At 33.7% G+C, this 12,531-nt stretch overlaps 1 protein-coding gene across 14 annotated transcripts in view; it reads left to right on the top strand.

The window, feature by feature from the left end:
- Positions 1-12,531, top strand: part of RASAL2 (RAS protein activator like 2) — a 384,407-nt gene that overhangs the window by 118,755 nt on the left and 253,121 nt on the right. For 4 of the 14 annotated variants that reach the window (XM_073803929.1, XM_019952447.3, XM_019952444.3 and 1 more), the window contains exon 1: positions 10,368-11,211. The exons of 5 other annotated variants lie outside the window; for them this stretch is intronic. In XM_073803929.1, the coding sequence (XP_073660030.1) occupies positions 10,614-11,211 (598 nt within the window). In that variant the 5' untranslated portion in view covers positions 10,368-10,613. Of the gene's footprint in view, positions 1-10,364; positions 11,212-12,531 lie in introns of those variants that run through there. 5 more of the 14 variants (XM_019952446.3, XM_073803930.1, XM_073803933.1 and 2 more) reach the window with 3 other exon arrangements.

Here is a 12,531-nt window from a genome sequence, read left to right as displayed (position 1 = left end):
ATATTTAAAGCAGGTTTCTTGTAGACAACATATAGTTGGGCCTTGTGTTTTGATCGCCACTGACAATCTCTATTTTTTTTTTTGTTTTTTTTGTTTGCGGTACGTGGGCCTCTCAGTGCTGTGGCCTCTCCCGTTGCGGAGCACAGGCTCTGGACGCGCAGGTTCAGCGGCCATGGCTCACAGGCCTAGCCGCTCCGCGGCATGTGGGATCTTCCCGGACCAGGGCATGAACCCGTGTCCCCTGCATCGGCAGGTGTACTCTCAACCACTGCGCCACCAGGAAAGCCCTCTGTCTTTTAATTGGTGTACTATTTAGACCATTTATGTTTAAAGGGATTTTTGATATAGTTGGGTCAATATCTATTATATTTGTTACTGTTTTCTAATTGTTGCTCTTGTTCTTTGTTTCTGTATTTGTCTTCCACTTTTTTTGCCTTTTGTGATTTTAATTGATTATTTTATATCATTCTATTTTTTTTCTTTCTTACTTTTTAAAAAAAGTTTTTAAGTGTTTGCCCTAGAATTTGCAATATATATTTACAGTTAATCCAAGTCCACTTTCAAATGATACTATATTGTTTCCCAGGTAATGCAAGTACCTTATAATAATAAAATATTCCTAATTCCTTCCTTTGGCATCCCCAATTTTGGTGCTTAGCTAAGTCTACCTTAGTACAAGCTGCTTGGTTATTTATCAGATGTACAATGCCGATATTTATTTCAGATTATCAGAATGTTGTTCATTTTCCAAGTATATGTTCATTAAGAATGTATATAACTTGTTGAGTGCTTGTAGTTATCTTTTTTATGCTTTTTAAAGATTTTTTGCAAACAGTGATGCCAAAATTTTTCTTAAAAATAATTTTTAAGAAAACCTAGAAAAGCCAGATCATGGTTTCTGCATCAACTAAATTGACATTTCTGGAAAAAAATTTCTTAACAATTAAAGCAATATTTCCTGCCTCCCTTTTGCCCTCTTCTCATTTCACAGAATTCTTTTATTTTTCCTGTTTCAGGGAAAACAACTCCCTGGAGTATATCTGACTATCTTCTTTCCCCTGTCCCCCTCCCCCATCGTGTATTTTAATGTGATCTTCCTGGTATCAGAGAAAATGTTAAACTCAAATAGGTGATCACTGACCCTTCTTACTACTAGTCTGAAGTTAGGTGCTTTTAGTTTAGATCTTTCTCAGATTTTATTAATGAATTCAACAAATATTTATTGAGTGCCTATCATATGTCAAGCATCGAGAACTCTGTGGACAGTAAAACAGACATGGAAATGATAGTTTTGTGGGTAAAACAGTCATTGATTAATAATCTCACAAGGAAATATCCAAATATATCTATAACTGTAATAGGGAGATACATGGGACTGTAAATGCCTATAAAAGGAGATTTGACCTAGTCAGGGAGGTCAGGAAAGGCCTCCCTCAGGAAGTGGTAACACTTGAACTGAAATGTGAATTATGAGTAGGCAATAATGAGGAGAGAAAGATCCTTCCGTGTAGAGGGAGCAGTGTGGGCAAGAGCCCTATGGCGGGGAAGGAGAGTAGCTGGTATGAAGGACCAAAAGGTTTCAAGGGAGGCTGAAGGGGTGGGATAGGTAGGGACCAGCCTTTGTTGAGGAATTTTGGTTTGTTTTGTGTTGTTTTCATAAGAGTATTGGGAAGCAATTGAAAGGTTTTAAACAGTATGCAGTAAATTTGTATTCTGAAAAGATTATTCTGACTATAGTGGGAATGATGGTTTGCAAGGGGCTGTAGTAGATGTAGGTAGACTAATTTAGGAGGCTGTTATAATCTAGGTGAGAAATGATAGTAGGTTGATTTAGAGGAAATGGTGAGAAGTAGATAGATTAAATAATACTTAGGAGGGAAAATCAGTGAGTCTTATGGAATTGATATTAAATAGTAAGAGAGGGAGAGGACTAAGGTTTGGGGTCTGTACAGTGGAGTGGATGCGGTGCTTTTTATTAGAATAAGCAACACTGGAATGAGACCAGATTTTAAAGGAAAGATCACAGGTTAAGTGTTATACATTTTCAATTTGAGAGGCCACAAATTGTCAAATTGAATATATGAGTATGTTGCTCAAAGGAGACAAGGTCTGAACTGGAGGTATAAGTTGCTGTGGTAACTGTGAATGATGATGTGCATGGTGAGAATATGGAGAAGGGGGTGCCTAGGACCCAATTTGAAGAACTAACATTTAGAGACTAGATAGAGAAGAATGCACCTCAAAGGAGACAGAAAAGGTGTGACCAGAGAGTTCAGAGGAAAAGCAGAAGTTTTTTTTTTTTTTAAAAAAGACTTTAATAATGGCATTAGGAGTCATCTATGTTTTTGTTTTCATTTTACAGTGTTTTCTTATTAAAAAATTATTATCGATTCCAGAAGTTGTCTGTTAAAAATAATCTTTATTTAGTGCTTTTAGACATATCTTTGTCTCTTAAATGAAAAGCAGTTGTGTACGTGTCAGGTGTGTCTTTGAGTTCTACTACTTAGAAGGGAGGTAGTTTTTGCCACAGGAAGTGTTTCATCGGGAAGCAGATGTGCTCCAGTGATAGGAGATGGGAAGGGGATGTTTTGTTATTAATTACTTAGCTTTGTATAAACAAAGACTTTGTATTTTTAAAAGATGTCTTCTTCTGGTTTATAGAAATTAATCCTATTTTTAAAGTTTTTCATGAGTTGATCTAAGAGGTATGTACTCTCTTTTCTGATAACAGAACTCCAGAACTCTTTGTTAATTGTAACATGTGTTATGTCTTCTATTATAAAAGAGCATGTGGGATTTATAGTATAGAATTTCATTATAGAAAAGGTGTGTCTTAAGAAAGGAAGTGGTGGCAGACTAGTATTTGTAAACTGAGAAAGCTCAAGTTTTGCCTTTTCATCTCCACTTGCTTCCCTTAGTTGAAATAAATTTTAAAAAGCCATTTTAATGAGAAACTGATATCCTATTTTAACCTTTAAAAAAGAAAGAATTTTAGCATTTAAACGAAATAACACTATAATGTCTGGCCTTAATGTCACAATTATGCTCTGTAAGCCTAAATTTCTCAGCTACGTTCTGTGGATCGTAATTTGGAAAATGCTAATTTAAAGAGGTTTTGGAATCCTGAACTGGGAATTAGGATACACCTGTGTTCTTCCTTTTGTTTGTTTGTTTTGTTTTTTGCTGTTAACTAAGTAGTCATGGACAAGTTCTTTTCTCTGGTCTTGTTTGCTTATATGAAAGAGTTGGTTAAGTTAATCTGTGATGACTTGTTTAGTTTTCTATTCTCTAATTCTGATTCTGTGGGTTAACATTAAGGCTTCCTTTTTCACTCTGGGTAGATTTAAAAATATATTTATTTAGGGACTTCCCTGGTGGTCCAGTGTTAAGACTCCATGCTTCCAATGCAGGGGGCGTGGGTTCGATCCCTGGTCAGGGAACTAAGATCCCACATGCTGTGTGGTGTGGCCAAAATAATAATAATAATTTAAATTTTCTGCATTCAAAAGGAATAAAAATACCCACTTGTTGTAAAATTTCATATATTACAGAAATTAATAATATAAAAAAAATCTCCTGTAGTAACAAAAATAACAACAGATTTTATTATTGTTAAAAAAGAAAATATTTAAAAGAAATAGCAACAGATTTTTCTCTCCGTGCATATTCCACCATGTACGTACTGATGTATTAATGATAATCTTCAGTAAAAGTGGGATCATGATCTACTTTTTTATAGTATATATTGCTTTTCTACCTTATCTCTTAGACCTCTTACCACATAAATTTCTGTTTAAGTTTTTTCTTACTATTATGACTATAGTATATACTTAACAATTAAAAAATAAAACTTTAAGGATCTAAGGTGATTTCTCAGTTGTACTCCTCACAGGCATCACTCTTTAAAAATGTGTGTCTTTGTAGCTTACCCTAATATATGTGTTTGTTTTTACATAGTTCTGTACTGTGATTTATTTGTCACTCTCCTATAGATGGTCATTTACATCTTCCTCCCTTGCTTCCTTCCATTAAAAAAATGCTGCAGTTCATAAAGTGCAGAAGATTGTTCAGTTTTTAATTGTGCTTTATTTATATGTTGTAGATAGTCTTTGCTGTCTCCAAGGAAGAGGTTTGGATTACTGTATATTTGATTCTCAGTACACTACCATGAGCTAAGTCTCTATGTGATGTATATGCTCTCACAGAATATTTCAGGCAAATGTTCTCACTTTACCCTCAATCCCAATACAATTTTTTTATTTTGGTGAACTTGACTGAATCTTATGGGAGCCTTGAGAATTCCATTAGTCCTTTTATTTAAAAATCTGTCTGTAGTTTTTTATTCACAATTTGGCCCATGAATCAGCATAGGTATCACCTAGGAACTGGGTAGAAATGTAGAATCTCAGGCCCTCTCCCACATGTACTAAAGCAAAATCTACATTTTAATTCAATTTTGTGGTGATTCATCTACATGTTACAACGTGAGAAGCACCAATTTAGAAGCAGATCTGTTACATTACCTTTTTATGCTTGGTCCTCTATGCCCACATCATGAGTTTGATCCTTTGGTTCTTATTGTTCTGATATAGAGAGGAGGAAGAAAAGAAAAAAATGAAAAGTTTAAACTAAAGAGTGGAATTTACTAAGGATAAGAGCTATTTCCCCTCTGCTTTTATTGTGCCTTTCAATGGTAAGGTCTCCTGTTGATTTTTACCTGTTTTTTTACCATACCAGTTATATGGAAAAGAGAAAATATAGTCAGTTCTACTATCATGCTTGGTTTTGTTTTTGTTTTTGGTGTTTTAAAAATAAAATTATTTTTTTATTATTATTTTTATTACATGTTTTATTACATGTTTTTAAAAAATTCTTTAAATTAAATTTTATTTTATATCACGCTTATTTTGAAAATGAGGATTTGTACCATATGATTGATAGTAGGGAACAATTTGAGCATTACATGAATTTTGTGTTTGCTTATGTGCCATTTGTTTGAGAAACGTTAGCTGAATACAGAAAACTGTATCCAAGTAAAGCATCGTGTTGTAGCAAATACTGAAAGGCATACATCTCGACCAACTACTGGCTGCCTCAGTTCCCCATACTTGTTATGAGCCACATCCATCCACTTAAGTGTTATAGCTGTCCTTCAGGTTTCAGATAACCCTCCTTCCATCACTTCACAAAAACACAAAAGCTACAACCCTTCTGATGCCCACTGCAAACTTCAGGGTTTTTTCAAAGTAGCGTGCTATATTTATTTTGGCATTTAGGTGTTTCTTAACTAACCTGTGTAAAATGGTCTACAGTTTTTATTAGCTTCTTATCTTTTTTTATGTGTCATTGTTTCTGAACGTTGCTTCCCAACCCCACTTCCTCATAAGTCTTGAAGTTTTATTATGCAATTTTGTATAGTGTGATGATTTTTAGAAATGCATGTCACATTATAGCAGAATTGAGTATAACAATAGAATCTCAAGATTAAGAGAATCTCAAAAGAAATTGTTTCCATCCCTTATGCCTTAGACATGGTTCAAAATTCCCTTACAAATCACTTCCCTAACATTCTGTAGACCCCCCTTCCTAATGTCAGTCTTTCCTAGTCAACTGGCAGTTCCAAGAGGGCAGGGACAGTATTCTATTCTTTTTTGTTCTTCTAGTATTTTTTTTTTAATAAATTTATTTATTTTTGGCTGCGTTGGATCTTCGTTGCTGCACGCAGGCTTTCTCTAGTTGTGGCAAATGGGGACTACTCTTCATTGCGGTGCACTGGCTTCTCAGTGTGGTGGCTTCTTGTTGCAGAACACAGGCTCTAGGCGCGTGGGCTTCAGGAGTTGCGGCTCACGGGCTCTAGAGCGCAGGCTTAGTAGTTGTGGTGCACAGGCTTAGTTGCTCCGCGACATGTGGGATCTTCCCCGACCAGGGATCGAACCCGTGTCCCCTGCATTGGCAGCGAATTCTCAACCACTGCGCCACGAGGGAAGCCCCTCTAGTCTTAATACAGTGCCTGATACATGGCAGGTACTCAATAACAATTTAAAATATGGCTCTATGTGAATATAAGTACTTGTATATTTATTTAGAGAATTCAGATGTTTCTTTTGACTTAGCAACAGAGTGGTTCTTAAAGCTGTGCTTTAAATATTACAGATTTCTATTAAGAAAATTAATAATAATTAGTTGATACTTGAGATGGCAGTAATGTTCTTGTTATGACACTTCAATCAGCAGCCAATTTTTATATTAGGATTCATAATGAATGTGGTAGTTCAGTGGCACTAGTGTCATTGTTTCTAATTTTAAAAATTATAAAACCTGTGAATATTTTCTTAAAAATTATGAATTCATTATATATATTTAATAAAATTCAGAAAATGAAGTGTCAAGTTGTCTTATATTCAGATGAAAGATAAAACTTGGAGAAATAACTAACATAAATGATGTTAGGCTTTCATAATGATAGAAGATAATTTGAAGCATTTGCCAAATCCACCTTTAGCCATCTGTGAGAGAGGTGAATCTCTTCATTTCTTTGATTATTCCTACTTAGAGACTGTCACTTCTTCAATCTATAGTTCTTTTGCTTTCTGATTTCGCTTGAATGTTTTTCTGTGCTGTTTATTATTTTCCATTTCCATATTCCTTAAATAGGGAAGTTTATGGTTAGAAGAATTGTAGTAGTTCCTTAGAAACTATGGCAGTTATTTTTATGTTACCTATTTAGTGTGTAAAAGTATTTTCTCATTTAACATTGAGTCTCTGAATTTTACAATGTTGGTTATGGGGCTCAAGTTCTACTCCTGTGGTGCAACTTTTCTCAAAATTGTAGTTTTAATTTAATTTTTCACTGAGGTATTTTAATAGGGTGATCTTGATTAAGTTCCCTCTCATGAAACCTGTGAAACTAGATACTTTGTTATATGTATTACTCAAAAGATACTCTGAAATAGTATTAAGAATATTACATGTAATATTAATAATATTACATTATTAATAATAAAAATATCTTACAGACCCAAAGGAAGTAGTTTGAAATTTAAAAAAATTTTGCTTGTGTAATGTCTTATTTTGATGAAATTTCAAACCTATAGAAAATTTGCAGGCGTACAAGAAACTCCCATATACCGTTTACCTAGATTCAATAATTGTGTACAGTTTGCCCCATTTCTTTGGTCATATTTTATCTACCTTTACATGCATAGTTTTTTCCTTGAGTCATTTGAGAGTAAATTGGAAACATCATGACTCTAGATCCCTAAATACTTCAGTGTGAATTTCCTAAGAATTAGAACATTTTCTTTCATAATCAAAATCAGGAAGCTTAATGTTGGTATGGTTCTATTATCTAATCCATACTCCATATTAAAATATTGTCAATTGTCCCAGTAATGTTCTTTATAGCTTCTCCCCCCCCACTTTAGGATCAAATCCAAAATTATGCATTATTTTTAATTGTTTCTCCTTAGTCTCCTTTGATTTACAACAGTTCTATTGCCTTTCTCTGATTTTCTTGACCTTGACATTTTTGAAGCAAAGGATACAGTTATTTTGTAGATCTTCTTTAATTCAAGGTTATCTGATGCTACTTGTGATTAAATTTAGGTTATGCAATTTTTTTTTTTTTTGGCAGGAAAAAATCACAAGCTATTCTTTCATAGTTCATCATATCAGGAGTTGCATAATATTGGTTTGTTCCAGTATTGGTACGTCTGTCTGTCTGTCTGTATGTATTCATTCATCCATTCATTCATCCTCTTCAATGTATTTACTCCTTTCTTCAAGCCTAAAATACACAGAAAGTGCTTTCAAAATTGCTAACCCATTACACTGGATAAGTAAACTTACTAACTAGAGTACAGTATTTACAGTTTTTTAAGGTAAAATTTAATTAAGGAAAAATGCATAAATCTTAAGGGAACAGTTGGATGAATTTGACAAATAAACACACCCATACTCACATGTACATCAAGACTTAGAAAGTTTCCATCACCCCAGAAAGCTTCCTGGTGTCCTTTTCTTGTTAGTAATGCCTCTACCCCTGACAACTGCATTCCTGATTTTTTCCCCCATTGTAGATTAGTTTAGCCTGTTTTAAAACTCTGTCGAAATGGAATCATATGGTATGTGCTCTTTTGTGTCTAGTTTCTTTTGTTGGCATAATATCTGTGGTATTCATTCACATTGTTTTGTTATTAGTAGTTTATTCTTTTTATAGCTGAGTTGTATACCGTTGTATGAAAACATCACAATTTGTTTATCCATTCTACTGTGATGGATATTTGGGTGGTTTTCAGTTTATGGGTATCATAAATAAAGCTGCTGTGAAGATTGAAGTACAAGTTTGTGTATTTTCATTTTTCTTAAGTGCCTGTGAGTGGAACTGATGTGCATTGGGTAGATGTGTGTTTATCTTTGTAAAAAAATTTTGTCACGTTTGTTCCATAGCAATTGTATCATTTCATACTAATTTTATTACTAATTATGAGATTTCTGGTTGCTCCACATCCTCACCAACGTCTGGTGTTATTAGCCCTTTAAGTGTTAGCCATTTTGGTGAATGTGAGTGATATCTCATTATGGCTTTAATTTGCATTTCTCTAAATCCTAATGAGGTTGAGTACTTTTTCCATATGCTTATTGACCATTCATATAGCTTTCTTTATGAAGGATTTGTTCAGCTCTGTCTGCCTACTTTTAAAAATTGGGTTTTCATTTTATTAATAAGTTGTAGGAGTTCTTTATATCTTGTGGTACAAATTGTGAGATGTTTGTATTGTGTATATTTTCTCCCATTTTGTAGGTTGCTTGTTGATTTCTTAATATGTCTTATTAGACATATTAAGGTTTTGATTTTTATGAATTCATATTTATTAATGTTTTCCTATCATTGTTATTACGTTTTGTACTCTAAGAAATCTTTGCTTACCTTCAGTTCACAAAAATATTCTCTTGTGATTTCTTTTACAAGCTTTATCATTTTATATTTTACATTTAGGTTTATTTTCCATCACAGATTAGTTTTTGTGGATTGTGTGATGTGCCACAAATAGAGATTAGAATTTAATGTTTATTGTTTTTCTCTTTATGCGGATTGACATTTCTAAGTATTTTTTTAAAACAAGGGAAAATTTTACAATTGTAATACACTCTAGTTTGATATATTATGCTTTTGGGAAAGCCAAGTTCTTCAAAACTTCTTTAATATAGAAATGTGTAAATTTACAGACTATATAAACAAATGAAGATGAGATTATTGCTTTATGATAATGGAAATAACGAGAACATTTTAATATGTTTCAAAGAATAGGTATGTTACCAACTTTACTATTTGGCAGTAATAAGAAAGAGACGTAGTGTAAGAACTGTTTTTCATTGTATATATTCTACAAATAAATGGATGGTTTTTTAGTTTTCCACATGAAATCATCATTTTTTTATACAACTTGCGAAGTGATTTGATTGCCGTGTTATATCTCTTTTATTGGTGGTCTAAAGTCTGTCAGGCTTTCCATTCGAAACCCCTATTTTCAGGAGTTTATGAGCAGACAGTTGAAAAAAAATTAACCAGCCAAAAACTTGGCATTCATTATCTTGGTTCAATATAAGGTACTTGCTTTAACAAAATTTTAGGTAGTCAGCTCTTTTTTTTTTAACTTGTAAATAGCACAAAGAGGAATAAAGGAATTTATTTGGTTAAGTAGATAGGGAATATTTTTCCAGACAACTTATCCCAATTACATTTTCAAAGCAAACTTTTCCCTTCTAGAAATCATTTAAGTATGTACTTTCCTGTGTTCCAGTTTCCACAAGATGTTGCCTCAAGACTTTCCTTTTCCTTTGCTATAGTTCATAGCAAATATCCTCTATCCCTTTTTTTAAATCCATTTGTGCTTTTAAAATTCTCCCTAGTATGTTTACATTAAAAATAGCTTTATATTTTGACATTCTTTTGTCCATTTTTCCTCATCTTTTCAAATGCCTACTTGCACAAAACAGTATATGACTTTACCTATTAGCTTAAAAACAGTATTAACTTTGAGAGAAGTTGTGGTGTAAATAACAAGGATTTTCTTGAAATGCAAACTTTAAAAACTGTTCTGAAGAGCTGTCACTTAGAGAGCAGGCTTTTAGGCAGATTTTTTTCTTCTTCTTCCGGAAAGTGTGGATGTCAGCTTGAGTACTTTCACAATCTGTTTTTAACCCAGTGTCATTCACATAGTGAACACTTAACTGCTATTGGTCCATAAAGGTGTTTGTGGCTTTTTTATCGCTTTCATTTCACTTCTCATTTTTTAAAAACACCATTTCCTGAAAACTCAGTGCAGAAATATAACGTACTGCAGGAAGCGAGATGATCTTCTTTTGCTGTATTATGAAGATAATTTGCTTCAGACAGGAGGTTTTTGGGTGCTTGCTGAAATTTCGGAGATCTGGGAAAATGGGGTAATAACATGACACCAGCTCTTAAGCAGCAACATCTGCTGTGGTTCAAAGCCGCACAAAGAAAGCTGCTTAAGCAGTTGAATGTTTTGGACTGCACGGACAAGTGTGGTTCAACTGCAAAGACTGCAGAGCAGTGGAAATTTAAAGTTTCGAGAAGTTGTTAAAAAATGGAGTCATGGAAGATGAGCATCTTTAGGAGACAAACATCACCGTGTCCTCCGAGCTATCGAAGATCTTTGTCAGAACCTGATTATGCACATTCAGAGATAGGAACAAGCGTAAAGAGTTATCCATGGTGTGGTCCAATGAAAAGCAAGAGGAAGAAAAATGAACAGGCTGTTTCCAATCTGGGAAAGCCACTGGGTGCTTATCAGTGGCAAACACATCCCAGCTTTAGGTGGAAAGGGGACAAAAGGGAGCAATTGCAAAATAATAAAGGAGGCTTGGATGAACCACAACAAGAGGTCCTGCCAAAGATGGTTGGGGATAATGTTTCTTCCTCTGCTAATGAGGTCCTTGGAACATCAGTGGAGAAGCAGAACCTGGTCAACACTCGGTCACTTCGGGTTCCATTCAGCAGATCTCTTTCAGAGCCAGAGCACCGCTGCAGTATCAGATTTGTTAGACGGTGGCCGACTTCAGTGGGGTCAATGGAGTCTGAGCAGCAGGGATATTTCATCCGTGGCATTTTCTCTACTCTTTCCAGTGGCTTCTCCAGGATGCTGAGTCTAAAAGGAGAATCAACCAATGAGCCAGTAAGAGAAGGTATATTGTGATGAATAAGGGGAAAGTGGGAGGGCTCAGATTTAATGACTGTTGGAATTTTAATATTTGTGTTTTATAATAAACCATTCTGTTTGCTCATTATAAACTAATTTACTTAATTAGTACAGTTTTTAGAAAGTAATAAACACTGTTTTAGAGACTCAATGAATGATAGTAATTAATAGTAAAAAATGGATTTAGAAGAAATTTTTTATTACATTATACTCTTGAACTCTATTTTGGGGCCTGTGTAAAACTATTTGTTTTGTTTTGTCTTTTACCCTTTTTCATCCCGTTGATCTACTTTTGTACATTAAATGCAATTTAGAGGGAGAAATTATCAAATCATCTTCTCCTGACAAAGTTGAGAATTAAAAGGCAGAATTTCTACTATTATCTCTTCATAAAAATTGACAAATGTTATTAGAGAGAACTATTTAGAGCTGAAGTGTATTGATAGCTTTTAATAAGTGGGGCTTTTGATTTGCTCATGTCATAGTAATACACAATTTGAATGTGGAAGCAGAAGATGCAAATCTTGAATATTTCTTTAGATGACAAAATAGAAATTCGTGTTTGATGCGTTTCAGATAAGAGTCTTCAACATTTAAAAAAACTCATTTAGGACTTGTTTAAATTTTAAAAAGTTTTATATTGAGATAGCATTTTAAACTACAAAAAGAACTTAAATTTTTATCTGATTGCCTTGGAAATGATTGACCTTATCTGATGAAGTATTCCAATTATGAGTTAGGACCTATGTTTGTTTTTTGTTTTTGAAAACCTTAACACTGAAACTTTTGAAAACCTTAACACTGAAACTTTACCTTATCTTTGTTATGAGATTGACCACATCAGCAGAAGTTTAAACTCTTTCTAAAACTGTGGGAATTGTTGAATAATTTTCTTATTGGAGTACAATTTAATTTCTTTAAAAATAATATAAGTGAAAAATTGAGTAATTTTTCAAATATATTTGTGCCAGAAATTCAGTATTTCTCCTAAACCTTGTCCTCCCTTAGATTTCCCTTTGCCCGATGAGTTTTAATTATACTATTAAGTAAATATATTTTCTTCTTACCCTTGACTTATAGATAATTACCAAAAGAATAAAGTCTTTCTTGATGTGCCTCTATTAACATTCCGCTAAAATTTTTGAAAGGCTAGGTTGTTGCATTTCCTTGGATACTAGTATGTCTATTTCCTTTCCAGGTGATCATAGGATGATCTAAGTAAAGGAGCATCAAAGGAAATAAAGAGTTTAAAAGAAATTCTTAGAATCAGTGCCTCTCAGTGGTTAACATGTATACATTTGACTAA

This window comes from Tursiops truncatus, chromosome 1, assembly GCF_011762595.2.
Source record: "Tursiops truncatus isolate mTurTru1 chromosome 1, mTurTru1.mat.Y, whole genome shotgun sequence".
NCBI lineage: Eukaryota > Metazoa > Chordata > Mammalia > Artiodactyla > Delphinidae > Tursiops > Tursiops truncatus.
Note: the sequence above shows the minus strand (reverse complement) of the source record. Positions and strands in the feature narration are given on the sequence as shown.